The sequence below is a fragment of the Rhinopithecus bieti genome, unplaced genomic scaffold, assembly GCF_001698545.2.
Source record: "Rhinopithecus bieti isolate Rb0 unplaced genomic scaffold, ASM169854v2 scaffold_1103, whole genome shotgun sequence".
NCBI classification, from domain to species: domain Eukaryota; kingdom Metazoa; phylum Chordata; class Mammalia; order Primates; family Cercopithecidae; genus Rhinopithecus; species Rhinopithecus bieti.
Window position 1 is genome coordinate 810806 of NW_016803302.1, and position 24315 is coordinate 835120.

The 24315-nt window shown below is 37.2% G+C and overlaps 1 protein-coding gene across 1 annotated transcript in view; it reads right to left on the reverse strand.

The window, feature by feature from the left end:
- SRGAP1 (SLIT-ROBO Rho GTPase activating protein 1) overlaps positions 1-24315 on the reverse strand; it is a 317403-nt gene that overhangs the window by 94373 nt on the left and 198715 nt on the right. The window contains exons 5-8 of the mRNA XM_017872537.1: positions 20764-20799; positions 18010-18031; positions 16188-16370; positions 15585-15713 (exon numbers count right to left, since the gene is read on the reverse strand). Coding sequence (XP_017728026.1) covers positions 15585-15713; positions 16188-16370; positions 18010-18031; positions 20764-20799 — 370 coding nt within the window. The remainder of the gene's footprint in view (positions 1-15584; positions 15714-16187; positions 16371-18009; positions 18032-20763; positions 20800-24315) is intronic.

Genomic DNA, 24315 nt, shown 5'->3' on the forward strand with positions numbered 1-24315 from the left:
AGGAAGGAAGGAGAGAGAGAGAGAAAAAGAAAGGAAGGAAGGAAGGAAGGAAGGAAGGAAGGAAGGAAGGAAGGAAGGAAGGAAGGAAAGAAAGCAAAGCAGGATCCTGAGTCCCACCCCTGACCTATTTCAGAATCTGAAGGTTAAAAAGGATCCACAGGTGATTCATATGCACATTAAAAGTCTGAGAAGCAATGCCCTAAAACAATCATCAAGTAAATCGGCCTGCAACCACGTCTTTTGGGGGTGCTATTTTCCCAAGCAGAAAAAAGGACTTGATTAAAGACGACTTGATTTAAAAAAATCAGAAAGTAGCTGTGACACCATAATTACAAATGCAACTAAAATACAATTGTGAAATGCAGCAATCAGTCTCATCATTAATACATTTCTAGTGGAATCAGCTGTACTCAAATATAGAGAATGATTCATTTTGGTTAATTTAGAAATTCTAGTCCCAGATGAACAAAGTCCTCTTGTATTCCTCCTGCTTTTCAAAATCTATAATGGTTCTGTGTAGTGGTTTTATACATATCAGAGGGCCTGAAAAATTATTCTATCTTTCAAGACAGACAGGAAATTTGTGTTAATGAAAACACAGATTTGTAAAGGAAATGACCTCTTTTTTTTTAGATGTACCAGTGTTTAAAAACATCTCACTATTCCGAAAGAAGATAGATTCTACTGGATTATAATGAAACAGATGAGACAAGCTGTTCTATTTTATGAGTATTGATTCCAACGAGACTTAAAAAATTGAAATCTAGAGGAATGAAATCAGGAGAAAAGCCTCCCCCTCTCAGAAAAACCCCCAAATCTCTTAACAACTTAAAAGAGAAAGACAGAGAGAAGGAAAAGACAGAAAAAAAAAAAAAGAAAAGAAAAGAAAAGAAAGAAAGCAATCTAATCCCAACCACCACATTGACTTGGAGCTCTGAAAAATACATACTAAATTTTCCTTATTCCAAGACTTAGCTCATGCCTCAAAATTTTTAAGTGTAGCTTCTTTGGGGAAATAAATGTGAAGACTACAAAAGCATCAGTGCATGTTTCCACACCCAGTGCAGTCAATTGGATTCTGCAGGTCTGGGCCCAGCGAGAGATAATTTCATCCTGGCTTCCTCCTAGGCTGGGAGGAGCGTGCATGTGGCTTGGTAACTGATCTAGGAGCCTCCCCAGGTGTCTTCTGAGCTTTGAGTGCTACCCTTAGGAGGCTTCCGTGAAGAGTTTTGATAGGAAATTTCCTTCTCTGACCCCTATGATGCTTGTCAGTCTGTAAGATCGCTTAATTGGCCTAATTTTGTTACTTCTGATAGGCAGCATTTCTACACTCTAGGATTTTCAGGCATCTTGAACTAGAAACAAGATACAGAAAAAAGAAAATTCTTATTCAAGGTCTCCTGAGACAGCAAGGCTAGTCACTGAATCTATTTTTTTTTTTTCTAAACTAGAAGCTGAAATGACACGGGATCTGTTAAGATTCAAGATACTTGGTTTAAAAGGTTTAAAGTAATTCTATGGAGCTCATGAATTATTAATGACAATATGAAAAGCCAGCCTCTGCACAAAGAGCTGAGTTATAGCCCAAGTGCATTTAGTGATGAAAATACATAAGAAACGAATACAAGATTTCATGAAAACAAAGCAATGTTGTTCTGATGGATGAAAAATTCTGAACGGATACATAAAATTATGGATTAAAATTGGGGAAGAAAAGGCTTTTGGAAACAGAAGGGCATATGTACATTTTTAAAATATCTGAAAACCTGTCAAGACAGATTCCAGTAGACATTAGTCTAAATCATCACAGTAGGCTAATTTTCTTAGGCAAAAGGGTTGCAAATAGTATCAAAATGAAGATGAAATCCAAATATAGACGCTCCTCAATTTACAATGGGTTATATCCCAATAAACCTGTTGTTAAGTCGAAAATGTTGTAAATTAAAAATGCATTTAATGCCCCAATAAACTTATTGTAAAGTCGAAAAGTTGCAAGTTGAGCCATTGTAAGTCTAGATGCTCCTCTATTTGCAAGGGAGTTACGTCCAGATAAATCAATTATAAAGCTGAAAAACTGTAAGCTGAACCACTGTAAGTAGAGGACCATCTGTATGGAGGACTGTGACAAATGCTGAGAGATGGCTGAAGTAACATGGTGAGTATAATGTGTAATGTTAGGTATAACTGGATCACAGCTGTTCAGGAAGAATACTTTCTATTTTTTGGCATAACTCCATGATATGAGCCCTAGTGGGGTAGAAGTTTGCTCCTAAAACGGGAGTTACCATAGTGGAACTGTATGGGAAACAAGTCTGACATTCATGTTTCAAGAACAGTAGCAGCCAAGGTCGTTTGTCAGGGTTGCCCTGGAGTAACTGGAGGGCAGCCCCAGCTCCCATGTGATTCCAGAATTAGCAGTTGCCATAGAATGGAAAAGAAGGAAGTGTTCTACCTCTTCTGCAGAATTATTCTACCTTCATTTCTATAGTCTGGTCTCTGTTTGAGAGCCTTCTGTGATCTCATGTCCTGGGTCTTATCTCTGGGTTTAAATAAGCCTGGCTCTGGTCATTCTAAAGCCATGGATATTGGGTATAGACTCTATCCACACCTTATTTTGAGCCTTCTTGCAAAATAGTGCAACCTAAGCAAAGTGAATTATAATGGACCAGAAATAGAAAAGTTCAGAGCTTTTACACAGTAGTCAAATGAAGAAAGTGGATTTCTTCTGCATAACTACCTCTTTGACCTTCTCTATTTTCCTAACTGTACAGAATTTCACCCTAGAAACCACAAACACATTTTGTGAGAGATAGGCATCTTGCAGGACTGAACCAGATGTCTAAATTTCTACAGGCAACTTTTACACACCAGTTTTCATATCTGGGTTCCTGAAGGTCCACGGAGAGCAAGCTGACAATTTAACTCTTCTTGTTGTTTTAACAACTGTAACCAAGCATTTAGAAAAAGTTGTTTTGAGTTTTCTCTTGAGCAATGAAAAGATCAAAATGGCACATCTGTGTGATAGGGATGGGTACAAAGTAGCAAACAGGAGTGAGTTGCATATGCCTGAGTCAATGAGCAGGCCAAATAATCACTTGTTGCCTAATACATCTCTCACCCATATACCAATGGACAATCATTTCCTTCAGAGGAGCTGCTACTCATTTTTCCTAGGCTAAAATCTCTGTAACCAGCCTGAATCAAACAATGAGAAAGGAGAGAGAATGAGCAAACCAAACCCAATTAAATACAGGCCAGATGGTAAATGCTATGGATAAGATAAAGGGTCAAAGGATTAGGGAGAGTGTTAGGGGAAAGGGTGTTGTCCTTTTATATAGGGCAGTTGAAATGCAACATAAAAGAAAAGAAGCAGTCAGTCCTGCAATGCTCTGGAAGAGTGTTCCAGACAAAAAGTGCAAAGGCCCCAGGCGAGAAAAAGTTTGGTGGTTCTGAACACAGAAGGCCAATGTACCTGATGTATGGTGACTAAGGGAAAAGTTGCAAGATATGACACTAAATGTAGGTGGGCATCAGTTCATAAAGGGTCTTGGTGAATAGTTTGGATTTTATTCTAAGGACAATGGGAGGTCTTTGGAGAATATGAAATAGGAATTGATAAATCTGATTTATGTTTCTCTCTTTTTTTTTTTTTTAGGTGGGGTCTCATTCTGTTGTCCAGGCTGGAGTGCAATGGCATGATCTCAGCTCACTGCAACCTCCATCTCCTGGATTCAAGTGATTCTCCTGCCTCAGCCTCCCAACTAGCTGGGATTACAGGCACCTGGTACCATGCCCAGCTAATTTTTTTATTTTTATTAGAGACGGGGTTTCGCTATGTTGGCCAGGCTGGTCTTACACTCCCGTGATTGATGTTTTTCAATATTCTGGCTGCTTGGGAAGAGAATGGATTTTTTGAACATATGAGTGGAAGCTTAGGAAGCTACTGCAATAGTGCAGTCAAAGAATGAAGAGGCTTTATTTAGGAAACTGCAAGTACAGCTAGTGAGAAGCGGCAGGGTTTGGGACATTTATGAGGTAAAGATGACAGGATTTGCTGATGAATTTATATGTGTGGAACAAGAGAACTGGTTTTTAGCAGAAAGTGGCATTATTTTCTGATGTGTGAAACATGACTAAGAAGAAAGTTGTTATGTGTGTGGAGGATGATGACAGTAGGGCAAATGGATATAAATAGTTGTGTTTTGAGTGTTTTACATGTTCAAGATGCCTGTTAGACATCTGGATAGGGATGCTCAGTAGTGAGTTGATGTACAAATATGAAGTCCAGGAAGACGATCAAGGTTGCTGGTAAAAATCTAGGAGCCGTCAGATAGTATTTAAGCCATGGAAGCAAGAAATCCTGCCTCAGGTGACTCCCAATATTCAGAAGTGCAACCAAAAAGGATAAGTGAGCACTAGAGAATGAGAAAAGAGAAAAAACAGCCCATACTGCAGGAGGAAACCAGATCGGTGCAGCTTCCTTTAAGCAAATGCCCCTGGAACCTCCATTGAAAAGAACTTTAAAAGCCAACTACTTCAGTCATCCAACTCATTTCAGTTTTTAAATACCCTATCACAAAGGGATAAACCATGCCTAAATCAGTTTACATGATCACTACAATATCCTAACCATTTAACATGATCTCTCCATAATCTTCCTAATAGGAGTTCAGGTCTAATGGGGAATACAGTAATACAATGGGACAGGTTTTCATGGATAAATCTTAATACCGTTATATGGGGGAAAAGTCAAACTAAGAAAATTCTGAACTGTGAATAAGCTGCTTTTTAATTAAACACATGTCCCAAGACACAAAAAAGATAAGGCTAAAAGCTTTAACGTAGCTGATTATTCAGAAAAGATAAAAAAGGATGGCATGAAATATATGATGCAATCTAATTTCAATCTTATTCTGCATAAATGGCCAATAAAACACATGTGACAGATAATCGCTATGAAGAAAACTGGCTGGAGTAGGGGATTATTCCTTGGCAATATTCCATAATAATAATAACAAAGATTTATCTTTCACGCTCTCAACTAACCTGCAAATGTTTATAGGGAGAAACTGGAGACCATGAAACTGTACTGCAAGGATGACAAATACTTTATTATTACTGGGCAGGTGCTCTGGGAGAAAGCACTAATAGAATTTTATTGTTGAGGACTGAGTTTCTCTGAATACATTCTGAAGGTGTGGAACTGAACTGGAAGAGGCTACATTATTAGTAGTGCAATTCTAAAACCAGTTGCTTTAAGAATTCCGTATTTTCAGCGTGCTGAATCTGATTATAGATCAGAGAATCCTAGCATTAAGACTTGTACTCTAATTCTTTTCTCTTAGCAAATCACAATCTTTTGGAACTCTCAGCATTCAATTACAAATATTTGTTGCCTGTATGATTTTTCTTCTGGTTGTAACATATTCTCATTCTTACAGGATAATAAGTTATAGGCTCTTTTGCACTTAATATTGGGATAATAATTATCACAGATATTTAACCTGTTATTTACAAAAACTACAATCTATTTTCCTCTACAATGATACCTTTATTCTCCCAACCAATTAAACTTCCTTTGGCCAATATTTGCAATATACTTATTCTTACAATTCATATTTATTCTTTAGCATGACATAATAAAAGTCCTTATTTGTTGTGAAATTAACACTGTGTTCCACTTCCCACTTGATTCCAAACTAGGAGACTGTTATTTTACAAACTAAAATTTATCTAGGACTTTCTTCAGAGACAGAGGAGAAGCACTCTCAACAGTCTTCTGTTTAAGTGATACTCCACGTTAACTAACACTTGCTTCATTTTATAAATCAGTATCGGCAAACCAGACCCTGTGAGACAAATCCAGCCCAGAGCTTGGAAAGGTAAATAAAGTCTGACTGCGACACAACCATGCCCATTTGCTTACTTATTATCTATAGCTACTTTTGCACTAGAGTTGAATAGTTGTGACACAGACCATATGGGCTCACAAACCCTAAAATATTTACCCTCTGTCCCCTTACAGAAAAAGTTTATCCGCCCTTGTTCTAAAGCATAGTGACTAATGCCAATGGCAATGTGGACACACACAGCCAGTAGGTGCTCTCTAATACTCCTCTACATTTCTGCTCCAACAATTCATCTGTATGCCTCCAAGAACAGACTGTGCAATATTTGTGCCATTTATATTTATTATAACTATAATTTAATTAACTATTAAATAAACTAATAAAATAAGTCTAAAAAATTGTTGGAAAGACTCAGGAGTAAACAAAATTGCTATTAGATGAGGCAAAGGTGTAACAACTGTGCAAGATTGTGAAAACATTGTAAATGTGCAGAATATTTTTTCTTCACCAAAAAACCCCTCAAAACTAAAAATTATAAATAATACACAACTAAAGTGATTTGTGTAAAGGAAGATTACTCTGAACTCTGTACAACAGATAAATCATTGAAAGTATATAATGCATAGTAAAACAAAGAACAAAAGATAAATTATAATATTAAAAGATTGGCAGGTAAAACTATATTGGTAAGCTTTAGATTAAACATATTTAAGGCATATATTTATCATTTTAGTAATTCCATCCTTTTTATTTTTTAAATATAAAATATGCCATACTTACAGAAAAGTGCAAAACATATATGTTCCTTTTGGGTTTTTTTTGAGACTGACTTTTCTTCTTGTTGCCCAGGATGGAGTAAATGGCACGATCTTGGCTCATTGCAACATCCACCTCCCAGGTTCAAGTGATTCTCCTGCCTCAGCCTCCCGAGTAGCTGGGATTACAGGCACCCACCATCATGCCTGGCTAATTTTTGTATTTTTAGTAGAGACAGGGTTTCACCATGTTGGTCAGGCTGGTCTCCAACTTCTGACCTCAGGTGATCTGCCTGCCTTAGCCTCCCGAAGTGCTGGGATTACAGGTGTGAGCCACTGTGCCCAGCTTATGTTCCTTTTATTGTTACTGATATTTCAGAAGTTCTCCAAGTTTCCCCTCCCCAATCACAATTCCTTCCCTTCTCCTGAGACATAATTCAATATCTGGAGTACCCAGAAGTGTCCAACCCTTGTTTGGTATACTATATTCAAATATTTTCAGCTGAAATAAAATAATAGATACTTGGTTAACAATTGAGCCATCTTCTTCATTGAATTACCATCAATATCAGTAAACTTTAGAGTTCTGATATCTAATATTTTTAACTTGGACTTGATCAAGAAATTAATTTTTACCTACTAAGTTTATGAAGGAGTCATGTTCAGTGATGGAACTCATCATAATGTTCATTCATTGATCCTAACAAGGCACAATTAAGTATGTAAGATTTACTAAAAATAAATTTCAGTAGACTTCCAAAAACCATTATTTATAAATCATTAGAGATTCTCTACATTGGTAGCAATTTCTCAGAGAGATACAGAGAAAAAGAGAGACAGACAGAGAAAGAGAGAATGCACTTTAGTAATTCAAACTAATATTGATAGGTAAAGGTTATCCCAAATAGATAAAAATTGGAAATTGTTAAATATTTTTAAAACCATTAGATCACCTCTAAATATACAGAAAAGACAAACTTGTGTATTAAAGTGTTGAATTATTAAAAGTTTTAGCTGTAGTAGTTAACAAAAGAAGATTCCATTAAATACAGTGTCAATGATATGTATGTAAACTGATTAGTCTGAAGTGCTTAAAAACATTTTAAAAATTGTTATTCCCCTTTAGTTTACATCATTAATTTTTACTACAAGAAAGAGTTTTGCTGAACAAAGTAAATTATAGCTCAGATGTTGCTGAGTTCCAAATTAGTATATTTCCAATGTAATAAAATCCAAATCTGAGAGGTTTTAAAATATCCATAGTCTGTTGTAAGGAGGGAAGACTTAACTATAAAATGTAGGAAATCGAAGTCACATTGCCCAAAGACAGCAATTTTAGCATCACTGTTGATGGGTTAAATAGATGTTGTGGTATGCCTAAATAAGATGTGGCAATACACTTAATGATGTATTCTACTGCAAAGTGCTTAACTTGAACTCATCAGGCCTTTATCTAAAGTTCAACTTGCAAGAATATAGAGGATAAAGAAACAGGATAAATGACATAAGGAGGTAACAGACAAATCCAGAAGCTGGGGCATTCTGAGGAACACCTGTCCGTGTCTCTTCAACAAAGAATTTTGTTGGATTAGGCTGGGCACGGTGGCTCACGTCTGCAATCCCAGCATTTTGGGAGGCCGAGGCAGGCAGATCACTTGAGGTCAGGAGTTTGAAACCAGCCTGGCCAACATGGTGAAACCCCGTCTCTGCTAAAAATACAAAACAATTAGCCAGGCATGGTGGTCCGCACCTGTAATCCTAGCTACTTGGGAGGATGAGGCAGAAGAACTGCTTGAACCTGGGAGGTGGAAGTTGCAGTGAGCCGAGATTGCACCACTGCACTCCAGCCTGGGCAACAAAGCAAGACTCCATCTCTAAATAAATAAATAAATGAATGAATAAATAAAAGAACTTTGCTGGATTAAAAAAAACTTAAGGGACATATCATCCAGACATAGTGTGTAATCCTAAATCAGGTCTTGCCTAGACACATCAGCTGTGAAACATTCCTTGGGGTCACAAATGGAAATGTGGTATGTATTAGACGAGACAAAAATCTACTGAGATGGAAGGATAAAGATTATTGATTTAAAAAAGTAGGTTAGAATGCTCTATGTAAAATATTATTTCATACTGTCCTTCTGGTTTAAAAATGTGTGTATACAGATATAGAGAAAGTCTAGCTTTAACAATGATGACCTTAGGTGGTAAGGATGTGATCACTGGAAGTCCTAGATAGTGGAATCAGAGAAGAGAAAGAAATAACATACAAATTGGGAAAGAAAAAGTCAAATTATCCTTGTTTATAGGTGATATGATCTGAATATTTAGAAAAGCTAAAGATGCCACTAAAATACTATTAGAACTGATAAACAAATTCAGTAAAGTTAGAGGATACAAAATCAACATTTCTATATGCCAACAGCACACAATCTGAAAAAGAAATCAAGAAAGTAATCCCATTTATAATAGCTACAAATATAAAAAGATACCCGGGAATAAACTTAACCAAAGAAGTGAAAGATCTCTATAATAAAAACTATAAAACACTGATGCAAGAAATTGAAAATACAAAAAAATGGAAAGATACTCCATGTTCATGGATTGGGAGAATCAGTACTGTTAAAATGTCCAGACTTCCCAAAGTGGTCTACAGATTCAATGCAATCTCTATGAAAATACCAGTAATACTCTTTACAGAAATAGAATAAATAATCCTGAAGTTTATATTGAACCACAAAAAACCTACAGTAGCCAAAGCCATCCTAAGCAAAAACAAAAAACACTTGAGGAATCACACTACCTAATTTCAATTATATTACAAAGCTATAGTGACCAAAACAGCTATAGTAACCAAAACAGCTATAGTAACAAAAGCTATAGTAACCAAAACTGTACTGGCATAAACACAGACCAGTGGAACAGAATAGAGAACTCAGAAATAAATTCATACATCTACAGCGAACTCATTTTCAACAAAAGTGCCAAGAACATTGATATGGTTTGGCTGTGTCCCCACCCAAATCTCATCTTGAACTGTAGTTCCCATAATCCCCACATGTCATGTGAAGGACCTGGTGGGAGGTAATTGAATCATGGGGACAACTACCCTCATACTATTCTTGTGATACTGAATGAGTTCTCACAAGATCTGATGGTTTTATAAGGGACTTTTCCTTGCTTGGCACATCTCTTGCATGCTGCCATGTGAAGAAAGACGTGTTTGCCTCCCCTTCCACCATGTTTGTAAGTTTCCTGAGGCTTCCCCAGCCATGTGGAACTGTGAGTCAATTAAACTCCCTTCCTTCATAAATTTCCCAGTCTTGGGCAGTTCTTTATAGCAGTGTGATAATGGGCTAACACAAACTTACACTGGGGAAAGATCTCTTCAATAAATGTTCTGGGAAAGTTGGGTACCCATATGCAGAAGAATGAAACTAGACCTCTATCTCTCACCATACACAGAAATCAAATCAAAATGGATTAAAGACTTAAATCTAAGACTTCAAACTATGAAACTACTACAAGAAAACACTGGAGAAACTCTCCAGGAAATTGGTCTGGGCAAAGACTTCTTGAGTAACACCCTAGAGGCAGAAGCAAACAATGCAAAAATGAACAAATGGAATCATATCAAGTTAAAAAGCTTCTGTGCAGCAAAAGAAACAATCAACAAAATGAAGAGAGAATCCACAGAATGGGAGAAAATATTTGCAAGCTATCAATCTGACAAGAGATAAATAACCAGAGCATATAAGGAGCTCAAACAACTCAACAGGAAAAAATGTAAAATTTGAATTTAGAATAGGCAAAAGATCTATATAGAGGTATCTTGAAAGATGACATACAAATGCCAAACAGGTATATGAAAAGGTACTCAACATCACTGATCATCAGAGAGATGCAAATCGAAACTACAATGAGAGATCACCTCACCCCAGTTAAAATGACTTTTATCTAAAAGGCAGGAAAGAACTAATGCTGGTGAGGATGTCGAGAAAAGGGAACTCGTGTACACTGTTGGTGGGAATGTAAATTAGTACAGCCACTATGGAGAACGGTATGGGAATACCTCAAAAAACTAAAAATAGAGTTATCATATGATCTAGCAATCCTACTGCTAGGTATACACCCAAAATAAAGAAAATCATTACATCAAAGAGATATCTGCATTCCCATGTTTACTGCAGCACTATTCACAATAGTCAAGATTTGGAAGCAACTGAAGAGTCCATCAATAGACGAATGGATAATGAAAATGTGGTACATATACACAGCGGAGTTCTATTCAGCCATGAAAAAGAACGAGAGCCTGTCATTTGCAACAACATGCATGGAACTGGAGGACAATACGTTAAGTATTAGTTAAAATAAGCCAGGCACAGAAAGACAAACTTCACATGTTCTCACCCATTTGTGAGAGCTAAAAATTAAAACAATTAAACTTACGGAGATAGATGGTAGTAGAGGTGATTGGGAAGTGGGGATAGTTAATAAGTACAAAAATATAGTTAGATAGAATGAATAAGAGCATAGCAGCTAATATTTTTCAGCACAACAGGGTGACTACATTTAAGCGTACAATAAATTACTGCATAGTAATTACTACGCAGTAATTTATTGCACAATTAAAAATAACTAAAAGCATATAATTGGAATGTTTGTAACAAAAAGAAATGATAAATACATGAGGTGATGAATACCTCATTTACCCTGATGTGATTATTACCATAAAATTAAAATTAAAATTAAAAGTGATCATTTTATATTTGCTTGTAGTATTTTCTGTTTTTTTACAATACACATGTACTGCTTCTATAATAATAGTTTCTATGGAAAATTTGTGACTTTTCTGTGGTATCAATAGATCCATTCATAATGGTTCATCATAGAAAATTTGTTAGAAAAAAGACAGATACTGGCATGAGTGGAAGCTAAAGGGAAACTGGGGTTTACATAAAAGATCTCAACTTCAATTCTTTGACTCTTTATAATGCTTTGAATTTATCAAGATACATTTACTGCCTTTCATGTCATTTCACAGACAAAATGCTGTGCATTAAAATGTTGTCTTGACTTTTCTCACCAGAGGCATTACAGCTCTTCTCATTATTATTAGATAGCTCAGTATAAGATGTACTTTGCTAAATAAACTCACAATGCATGAAGAATTCTAGATAACTCTGCATAATAATCAACCTGTTTCTTTTTTTTCACCAGGAAGGGTCAAGCTTAATGGTTGTTAGGATCACCACTATATATGCAAATTGGATTCCTACAAAATAAGCAACCATTTTAGAATATATATATTCACACTCTAATTGCCTTAAAAGTGAGTTGAGGAACATAAAAATTACTTTCACTAACAGAGTACTCAATTTCAGTTGAATATACAACAAACCAAGTTCATATAATTTTTTCCAATTTCTTACATTATATTATTTGAGAACTGTTCACATTTTAAATTTAAGACTGATCTTTCAAAAGTCCAACTTTTTAAAAAACGGAATATCACTTGGGATATTTAACAGTTACTTATTTAGGTCAGAGTCAATTAGATCTGGAGGTTAAAAAATGTATGAGTTTGAAGCCTACCTCTGGTTGGCTGCATAACCTTAGGCAAGTTATCTAGCCTAGCTAAATCTGTTTTGTTTTGTTTTTTCAATCTATAAAATGGAGAAAACACTGTTTACCTCAGAGTATTGTGATGATTAGATGAGATTATGCTGCCTGTTACATAGCAGGCATTCAATCAATATCCATGACAATGATGGTGATGACTCTCATAATCCTGACATGTGATTCCAGTTTGATACATCCCAAGAATATTGAGGATGCTCCTTTACATCTCCACACAGATGTCTGATAGGTATCTCAGTTTTCACAGACATAGGACTACTGCTCCCACTTCAGCCTGCTTCTCCCCTGGGGCCCCCATCTCAGTAGATGGCATTATCAGTAACCTAGGAGTCATTTTTCAGGACCTCAACCTAGCAGTCATTTCTATCCTTTTTCACACATGGCAGCAAATTCCTATGAGCTCTGTCTTCAATCTGTTTTGATCCAACCACTTGCATAGGTCTATCACTACCACACCAGTCCAAGCCAGCATCATCTTTAGCCTGGGCAACTGCAAAGACTCTTGCTATAGCTCCCTGTTTTCACTGGTGTCCTCCTGACTCCTTTAGTCTATTTCTCACTCTGCTGCCAGAGTGAATCTTTAAAATGTAACCCAGGTGATGTCACTTCCCTGCTCAAAAAACCCTTCAATGGCTCCCCATCACCCATAGAACAAAATTCAAACCCCTTCCCTGCCCAAAAGATCCTAAGTGATAGGACTTCTGCCAATCTCATCTCCTAGCACCTTCCTCCTCACTCGCTCAGCTGCAGCCATTCTGGCCTCCTTTGCTATTCCATGGGCATCTTCAGATGGGAAGACACACCTCTGCTTCTGCACCCTTAGATATGCCAGTCCTTTTGTGTGAGGCATTCCTTCCCCAGATAGCTGCATGGCATTGCAACTCACTCCTCTGCTCAAGTATCAGGCTTTTCCTGGACACTCCATCAAAAGCACCTCCATAGCTCTGTTTCATTTTTCTGTATGGCACTGTCATGACTTATTTTATATGTGTGTGTATATACACATACTTTTATGTATATAAATTCATTTATAGTTTGTCTCCCAATTCATACATAAAGTCAATAAAGGTGAAGCCTTCGGTTTTATTCACTGCTGGATTCCCATTGTCAGGAATGGTGCTTAGTACCTTGTAGGTATTAAAGAAACACTTTTCGATACATGGGGAGTTTTTCTTGCATTAAAATTGGTATGGATTGGCTGGACCCGGTGGCTCACGACTGTAATTCCAGCACTTTGGGAGGCCGAGGCAGGTGGATCACGAGGTCAGGAGTTCGAGACCAGTCTGACCAACACGGTGAATCCCCATCTCTACTAAAAATACAAAAATTAGCCGGGTGTGGTGGTGAGCGCCTGTAATTCCAGCTACTCAAGGGGCTGAGGCAGGAGAATTGCTTGAACCTGGGAGGTGGACGTGGCAGTGAGCCGAGATCGTGCCACTGCACTCCAGCCTAGAGCGAGACTCTGTCTCAAAAAAAAAAGTGGTTTGGATTTGGCCAAGTACTCCAATCACTACCAAAATGAACCCTAAACAAAAAAGCAAGAAAGAAGTTACATAGGATTAGTTCTTTTATATTCCCTATACCTTGGAGAAACCTGACAGATTTAAGTTTGAAAACTGGGGTCATAAAATTCTTTATTTTTACTCAGGAAACCGAGTAAAATCTTTTATTTAGGAAATCTAGGAGGAGTGAAACAGAAAAAGCTCCTTTTATTTCATCAGGGTGCTGGAAGACGTAAGTATTTAAAGCAACACAAAAAGTTTCTGCATTTAAAATAATCAAATGATTACTTGAATGAAATATTTTGTAATAAGTGAAAAGAGAAAATTTTCCCTGGTTTTATTTATTACTACATGGTTCTATATAAACAAATTATGATATTATAGGATACAATTGTTTTGAGACAAAAAGGAAAACATTCATATCAGAGGCTGGGTGAGGTGGCTGGCCAGGCATAGTGGCTCAGGCCTGTAATCCCAGCTCTAATGGAGGCTGAGGCAGGTGGATCACTTGAGTTTAGGAGTTCAACAATGGCCTGGACAACATCGCAAAAGCCCATCTCTACTAAAAATACAAAAATTAGCCAGTGTGGTAGCACGCGCCTGTAGTCCCAGCTACTCAGGAAGTTGAGGCAAAAGAATTGCTTGAACCCAGGAGGCAGAGGTTGAAGTAAGCTGAAATAGTGCCACTGCGCTAAAGCCCAGGTGACAGAGTAAGACTCTGCCTCAAAAAAAAGAGGCACATCAGAGTGTTAATAAGCTAAAAAATAATTCCTTCCCTCAACAATTCTTTTATAGAAATCCCAAACTGTGGCTAAATGGTTTGGCACAGCTAAATACATGGAACTTAAATTCACCAGAAAAATGAAGCTGTTTTAACCTACTGTATGTTTAAATTATGACGGCTAATTATTTTATTGTAAAATAAAATATTTTACAATAAAACTGTTGAATCCAATTAATACAAAGCAGTGTATGAATAAAATTCCAGCAGGTAACCCTCTGAATCTCTATGACTTTATCTGTGCCGTTTTTATGGCACTTAATCACCTGTTATCTTTTATTTGCAGGTAGTGGCATTTTTAGACGTAGGATTTTTGTGTTTCATCTTTGCAGCCTCCTATAGTGTTAGCACAATGACTGGACTACTCAGTACATGTTTTCTGAATGAAAGGATGAATGAATAATGTGGAGGGTTAAACTTGGGGAATAACGGCAGTAAACACCGCATACATACAATGAATATGTATTTGGAGAGCTCTAAATAAACCTAATTACTGCTTTTTTATATCATATCCTATGAGAGAATGTACAGAGACTTAGATACATCTATAAATGTCATCTATGTGCACTCTATTTTGCATCCCAGTAATGATCACAACTGTAATAAAGTAATCATCCATGTAGTCATTTCTTAAGTCTGTCTTCTTCACTTTAAATCCTAGAGGGTAAGGGCTGCGTATGGCTTCTGAGAGCTTCAGCATCTCACAATAGTGGGGGCCCAATAAATACATTTTGAAATAATGAATGCAGTTAGGGCTGCGCCACTACATAACTTGCAAATGACTGGGCCCTGTTTTAGCTGAGTTTACCAGGCTTCTCACAGCTTCACAGAATCTAACCATTTATTTTTCATTGGTTTTAGGATGCACACTTTTTCACATGCATCTTACAGATGATAGTGTCTTCGTATCATGGATAATTTAAATAAAAGTATTTTTTTCTTTCTGAGTATTACGTAAAATAACAGTCTTAAGAAATGATAGTATTTTCCAATCAATGAAATACGGTTATTGTTAATTTCATTTTAATATGGAAAGACAAAAACTTCAAGTACTCACATCAATTAAATCAGAAAGATCATGAATATAATACTTGAAAACTGAGGCATTGGTGGCTTCAAGTGTTAGGAGATATTCGTTCCGTGCCTTAATTGATTTTAGCTTATTTTCCGAATATTTTGCTTGTCTCTGGAATGAAGAAGATCCAGGCAGTGGGAAAAAACGCAGTCATTTTTAATCAAGACAGAGAAACATACATGAATTTTTATTAACTTTAACAATTTATTCCACATATACAAATGACCCTCAAAGTCCTTTGTCAAAAGTACATTTTGAATCTGATTTAAACAGCAAACTAAAATTACCCAGCTATGGGGAATAACAACAATGTATTTGGGCTTCAGGCCCATTTATAATGAAATCTCCTTGTTAACATTCAAGTTCTCCACACTGTGTATTGAATACTTGGCATTCACCACTAAATGATGTCCAGCTGTTATTACATGATTTTTACATTTCTTAAACATTTCTCATTCCCATGGGAGGAAATGCATGTCATTTCACAATAATTTACAATGTGTGGATATCAGCTATTACATCAGTGTTCTTAGTATTGTCTCCTCAAATGAAGGCAGAGGAGTTCTGCTATCTCTTTTCACTTACTTTTTCTTTCATTTTTTCAATTTTCTTTACAGAGCTTCGCCGTTGATGTCTCTCCTCTAGTCGAATATGGAAGACTGGATCACCAGATCTTCCAATTTGCTTTTCCTCTTGTTTTTCAGCCTCTTTCAGCTTGCTCTCTGCACTGATGCTCTCTGCATGATACATATGGTATGTTTTCATCACCTGTGGAAAAGTGACCCAAATCATTACAAGATGTCTGTCTGTAATTGAGAGAGTGAACGGGAACCATTTATAGGACATATACGATATACATGCCACCTTCCAAATGGCAGAGGGGAAAGTCAAATTGTCAGTAAAATAAGTGAATTATGGACTACTGCTTCCACATAAAGCACACAGAAATATGCAAATTCATCTGCCAGGAAAAGGCACTTAGGGGGCAGGATTTGATGAAAAATGATTTATAGAGTCTTATGCATACTTTTCAATGTACTTGAAAAGTTCTCTTTAGCTTAAAAGTATTTCTGTAAAATCTCCTCTACATTATTAATTTGCAGAATAAACCATTTATTCATGGATCAATTTTAGCCCAACCCAAATCCAAATTCGTAGAGTCTTTATTAAAGGAATTTTATTGCATAAAATCTATTTGTCAAAGTAAAAAATGGAAATATTAAGGTTCATACATAGTTTTAGTTGAAAAAACATTGTTTTTCTGACCACAAAGTAATACTTTATGTTCAATGTATAAAACATTTATTTTCTTAAAAAAACAAACAAACAAAAACAAAACAAACAAAAAAATTGGCCAGGCGTACTGGCTCATGTCTGTAATCCTGGCACTTTGGGAGGCCAAGGCAGACAGATCACTTGAGGTCAGGAGTTTGAGACTAGCCTGGCCAACATGGTGAAATCCTGTATCTACTAAAAATACAAAACATTAGCCAACTGTGGTGGCACACCTGTAATCCAGCTACTCGAGAGGCTGAGGCAGGAGAATCGCTTGAACCTGGGAGGAGGAGGTTGGAGTGAGCTCAGATTGTGCCACTGTACTCTAGCCTGGTTGACAAAGTGAGACTCCATCTCAAATAATAATAATAATAATAATAATAATAATAATAATAATAAAAAGCAATCAAAGATAATCACTGACAAGATTTTAGTATAAAGCCTTCCAGCCTTTTCTCTATGAAAACACACACACACACAAACACACATACACACAGACACACACACACTTCTTCCTTTAAAAATGCCATATATGGCTGGCTACCGTAGTGAGGGGATGTCAGTTAAAATTAAGGGCAGGGCACGGTGGCTTCACGCTTATAATCCCAGCACATTTTGCCAGGCCAAGGTGGGAGGACTGCTTGAGCCTAACTAAGAGTTTGAGACCCGCCCGAGCAACACAGCGGGACCCTGTCTCTACAAAAATAAAAAAATTAGCTGGGCCTGGTGGCATGCACCTGTAGAGCCAGCTACTTGGGAGGCTGGGGTGAGGGGATTGCTTGAGCCCGGGAGATGGAGGTGGCAGTGAGCTGAGATTGTGCCACTGCACTCCAGCCTGGGTGACAGAGTGAGACCTTGCCTCAAACAAACAAACAAACAAACAAATAAAACAAACAAATAAATAAATAAAATAAAATGCCATATATGATTTCTCGCTTTAAAAAACTGAGACCATCCTATATTTATAATTTTTAGATTACAATGTCCTTTGTCACTTATATATCAGCACATTTTCCTATATCATTAAATATCTTCTAAACACAATTTTCAGTGCTACATAGTATTTTCTATATGACTGTGCCATAACTTAATTCCCCACTGTTAAAAATTTAAGGATATTTCAACTATTTGCTTTATAAAGTTGTGTTAAAAACCTTTGATGCATATCTAATTTCTTCTCTTAGAAATGATATATGTAATTTGAATTTTAATAAATTTAGGAATATATAGAACATAAAAATTTCATAAGGTATTAAAACTTATAGAATGAATCCTCAATTATTACACATTTTGGCTATATTATTGTTACAAAAAATGTTTGTGTACAAAATTGTGTCATATTTCTTAGGACAAATTTTTAGAAATAGAATTGCAGGGTTAGAGAATATGCACATTTTTGAGACTTAGCAAAATATTGCCAATTTTAAACTCGGCTAATTAAAACAAACTGGTCTATAGTGGTATCTCTGAAAGTATTTCAGACAACATAGGTGCTTAATAAATATTTTCTCAAATAATAAACAAGCTATTCATTATTTTTCTAATAGTATCTATAAATCTGTATGTAATCTCTGTATTCTTAGGTACAGGAGAATAACAGTCACAGATTTCAGAGTCACAGATTTTACCTGAAAATCATAATTTTTCCAATATAATTTCAATATGCTTTCAGATGTCAGACATCTGGGTGAATTTGAAAACCTGTGTATTTTGAGCACAATTATACTCCTTAAAAGAAACAACACATGTAAGGTGTGGTGACTCCAATGCAAAGGATGTGTCGAGGAGCACACCCGAACTCGGCACCCAATGCTAAGCATTTGTGGCAGTACTTTCCTATAAATGATGTCAAATTCTCATCCCCAGAAGACAGACTTCATTTCATATGCAAATAACCACACGTTACTCAGAGCCAATTTTATAACTAAGGTGTAAGAAGTTGAGAATAATGCAATGTTTTCAAGTAATGAATTTGATTTTTCTTATTTCAAGAGATGAGTTTTCAAATGGTTTGAGACTGGAAGCATCACTGGAATAAATATATTTATTTAGGTTAATCCATTTGAAATTGCTGCTTCTGTAAGTTATTAAAAAGGTGGAAAATCAGTACTTTCTTATGGTTCAACTTAATGTATGTTCTCTAGACGACTATTTTGAAGAGTACAACACGGGGTTAACAAAGAACCTTTACTTATTTTCATAATATCTGATGATGGCTTTCCTTAAAAATGTAAGCTAGTAAATCAGGTCAAAGGCATTACAGAGCCAGAACAAAGTTAGGGCTAAACTATAAAGCACTGGCAGCTTTTTCTGAGCCATGTGTAATTGGAAAGTTGTCTGTTTTTAATAATTATTGAACCTGTCTGGGAGAAGCTTGGTTGGCTACTCCAGTTTAAAAGAAAAATAAAATAGCAGTAGGAAGCAGCTGAGCAGCTGGGAAATGAAAAGAGAGTCACCCTGCAGCTGGGCAAACAGCAAAAGGTCAACGAATCTACACACACCTTGCATTTCTTTCTAGGCTTGGCTCTGTTATTCCCTGTCTGAAGCAAACCCACACACTATTATATTTGGGTCTTGGTTCCAGTTACATCTTAAAATGACAGGGTGTACACACACACGCACACACGAGTTGCTCAGCTGTCTGTATTCTTGCTAATAGGAAGGAGGAAATGAGAACATGTGACTCTCATTACACTTGGATGAAAAGGCACCTCAGGCCACCCTGAGAATCTGAGAAATATTTCTTTTAAATATATTATCGCAAAGAAAAAACCTGAACTTCTCACTCTTGCTTGACTTGGACACTGAGGACTAGTATAAACAGGTAGTTTGCACAAAATAAGCCTTAGTATAAGAGAAAGGATATTGCGCTGACTGCCAGCAGGGTGTTCCTTATTGACTAGTATGGGTTAAAAGGAAAACATCTGAGTCTGACCTAACGCTGGAGAGAAAAGAGTGTATCTCATCATAATGTGGTTCAGCACAATAGCTGAGGATTCTCTACCTAGTTCAGTGGTAATTTCTGGAAAGCAAATTTCTTTTTTGAGTCTTCCAATTTGATTTAGGGTTTCCACTATTCACTAAAATGTTAACAATGAATGAATTTTAAAAGTTGGGGAGATAAACGCTGAAAGCTTTTCGAGAACTCTAATTGCAGATAACGAATGCGAGTACAAATTAATGCGAGTACAAACTGCAATATTTAAAATGTAAGCTGTTGACAGAAGTCAAATGTATTTTGTATTTAAAATAACAGACAGTTCTCTTTCTTTTTCAGAGAAGTAAAGGAAAGCTTTTATTTTTTACAGGTGCATTTTGAATACATACTGCAAAGAAAATAACAGCTTCTCCAAGAGCTTAATGCAAACACAAGCCTTTGCATACCAAATGACCTGACAGGCATATAGCCATGTAAATGTACTCCCATAGCATATTTTCCTGTTTGAATTCTTCTCTACTAAAACTTCATGCATAATTCTCTGTTCAATACACCTAACTTATCTTTCTTGCTCCATTTTTCCTCAACTGCTGAAAAAACAGTCAAGTAGAAAATGACCTACATCATGAATTTCCTTAGGAGATTGGGATATCCTATATGATAACTTGCACAGAAGTTAATTTTTTTTTCTTATTGACACACCCATATTATGTATCTGACACTACTCACATAGTTTAAATCAAAATAATAAAAATACCTGTAGCAAATTTAATACTTTGTGTTAAGAAATCACTATATAGCTGAAAACTATATGTGTTGGAGAAGATCAATAGATTAATGCTATAGTTTCTATTTTTTGAGTACTGGCTCTAAAGTTAGAAGACATGGATCCCAGGAATGGATCTATAATTACTATGTGTGCGGAAATTATTTAATGCCTCTGATTACTTTACAAGGTCATCATGGATGCCAAATTGTGTGTCCCTCTGTGTGTATGTTTTTAAATTTAAATTTTATTGAGTATTTACTGTAAATATCTATGTACACAACACATACAGTACCACTAATACAGATATGTACATATATATGTATAATTTACTTTAGCAAGCATTATATAATGCTTACTATGTGCTAGATATAGTATTTTCAACATTTTACACATAACATATTTAATCCTTCTAGCAACTCTTAGGAGGTAGGTACCTTTATTCTTCCCTTTATGCTGATGACAAAACTGAGGCATAGAGAGGTTACGTAACTTGTCCCAGGTCACACAGCTGGTAGAGCAATGGTGGGAACCCAGACAGCCTGGCTTCAGATGAGGTGTTTTGGACTGCTATGCCATAATCTTTGGAAAGTCTAAAGTGTCGTACAATTGAAAGGCCTCTTTATCTAAGGGATACAGTCACTCTTAGTTCCATGTAGGAATGGAGGAAAAGAGGGGATGAAGATATTTATGTATTCAACATGCACTTGGTGCTTACCACCCATAACCCACTGATGGGTGTAAAAAGAAATACTTGGTTTCCATCTTCTAAAAGTTTAAACTTTTGGAGACTAAAAAATGGGCCTTTGATGTTCTGATGGGCACAGATTAAGGGAGGGCATGCAGGCTGGAAAGATGGTACACGCAAAGTTCTAATAAGGCAGGGATGCAGGAAAGTGTACAGGTGAGGTGGGCATGAGCAGACCAAGATGGCAGAGAAGGGGTCCAGGGAAGAACTTGGAAAGTAGATGGTTGGGTAACAAGCTGAAGGATAAGATTAGATAAGTTGGCATGGGCCAGAGAGTCTTGAAACCCCCACTAAGAAGGGCATAATGTATTCTATAGGTGTTGGTGAATCCATAGTGTTGCATACAGTATGGTCAAAGCAGTGTCTTAATAACAATGTGGTAGAGATATGCAGACTGGCCTGGAGTGACTTCGTTTAGTACGGAGGAAGAGGGAATGGACGATAAGAAAAAGGATCCACGATGACAGTTATAGGGCCTTTTCCCTGTTGCCATGCTCTTCGAGCTTTTCTTAAACTTGACATGATTCCCTCTACCATGGAGTTCAATGCTATTAGATTGGTCCCAACACCCATCCAAGCAGCAATTTGTGTACCACTCTGAGTCAGTCACTTACGGCTCCCTCCCCAGAATTTATGCATTCCTGCCTCTGCAGCTTCTCCCAAGCAAGTCCCTGAGCTGCCATCCCCCAGCGCCTCCTCCTTTTGACATTTGACCCATTCTCCACGGCAAGCTTAAATCTCACCTATGGCTAAGTGTTCCCTGGCTTCTCAGCCAGAGGGATCTTATTCTTCGGACTGCCAAGACAAGTATTGTCTTTCAAGACAGCTCTTCATTCAGACTCTTCAGCACACAGCACTTTAGCTATATGTCACAGATCTCTGTGTACCACCCAGATTGTGGACTGTCCTGTAAGAATGGCAAGGGTACCAGTCAAGTTTATGTACCTTCAGATTCTTAAAACTGTCTAATATACAGTATGAGTAAAATAGGTGACAATCAAATGAAGGATAAGAACCCATTTTATAGGAAGCTTGCCCATCCATTTATTCACTTAACAAATATTTATTAAACATCTACAGTGCACCTGGCATTGTTCTTTTCTATTCCCGGCTTCCAAAATAGCACTAGCAATAAATACCTGGGATTGGACTAATGGGATGACAAATCGTTCTAAGTCATTTGTGAAATATGTTTAGTGTTGGAATTTATGGCCTCTCAGAAAAGAAATGATGTGGTGGTTTAGCAGGGAAGGGAGATGAAAAACAGTATATTAGGGACAATATTTCCTAACTCTATATAGCCTGCTGCTTCACTAAATCCATTAATCACTAAAAGCTCTTCTGAGAAACTACATTCTTTGGGTTTCTTATCAACTACCTAAGATAAAGATCTATTTTCTACAATCAATACATAAGAGGACTCTAACTGTAGCTGAATTTCTGCAAGTGCCAGACTAACCAAACCACTGGGATAGTACCACAGCCTTGGAAGCCCAAGCCCATTGTTTCCCAGGAAACTCTCAGGTGCGTCGGGAAAGCAGGGCCACCAGGGCCACCTTCAGCTGAACCCCAGGAACCTAACACAGCCACAGTACCTCCCTCCAGATTATAGCCTCTCCTTGGGCAAGCTGTCTCTCTAGTGACTTGAAACAGTGGTAGTGGGCAGGAATTCCCTCAAAAAGAACACTCAGGACACTGTGTGCCATGATCTTTACATCTGCAATCTCCAGTCTTCTTGCTCTTTAGTATACCTGGCCAAACCTGCTGATGAACACAGACTCTGGAACCAAGAAGACCTGGATTTGAGTTCCAGTGTCACCATTTCTTAAGTGGGCAAGTTTCCTAATGTCCCTGAGCTCCAGTTCCTCCAAGGTAAAATGGGGATGAAATGACAGAATGTAAGCACACAGCATGGTGGCTAGTTATGATTCCTGACAGTGTCTAAGGTATGATGTAGAAGTAACAGTGCAAGCTTTGGGCCTTCATAGGCAGGCTCTAAGCAGACAGGTACAGGCCACTGTCTCCCAAAGCAGCAGAGAGAACTGAGGTACAATAAAAGCAGACCAACAGATGCCTTTTTGCTATTTCATGTTGAGAACTGGGCTGGCCCAAACCTCATAAAAACTAAAATAATGTATCAGGGAGGATGGTCTTGGAGGCGACTGCAAACACACTTACATGTTTATAAAACACTCCTGAATTCACACTTTGGAAATGCTTTTGGCCTATCTACACACACCTCTTATAATTAGCACCTTTTTCAATGTATGGTGACAGTAACTCTAAAATCAGGCAGACATTAGCCCAGGTTTCAGGGTGCAATGTATACTGATTTTATTTATTCATCCACCAAACAGCTACTGAGTGTCAGAATACCAGGCACTGTGCTAGGCCTTCAGACTAGAGATGAAAGACATAATCTCTCCCCAGTAGGGATGACACAAAGTCCAGCCTACTCTTACTGCACTACAAACAGGAAGTGGATATATGCAGAGATGGGATGGGGCAGTTGCTGGACTTCAGGGAAGGCTGAGTGGGAATTAGGTAGGGAAAAATTCCCAGGCTTCTTTGTAATCAGCTTATATTTAAGTCCGGAAGCCCATTAGGGAGAGAAAAAATGGATAATATATTTCATTTACATAAAGGATGTAAAGGCATGAGAAGCCAGCCCTTAACATATACCTACAATGGATGTCTCTGTTTCTCAGTTCCCATCCCATCCCCACCTCCCACTTAAGGCCTGCAAGTGACACTAGAAAGTTTTTTTTTTTCTTGTTCCCAGCATCGGGGCTGAAAGAGTTGCTGATCCCTGAGGTCACAAGTGGTCAGCAGGACTGTTATAATGATAAACTTTCACAAACCCACCTTCTCTCCCTGGGTTAATATGGCTCTTCATAAATCAGTGAAAGCAAAGTTTACAAAACTTCAATTATACTTGCAAAGTAGCATTTACAGGACAATTCACTTTGAGAAGTAGCATACTCAT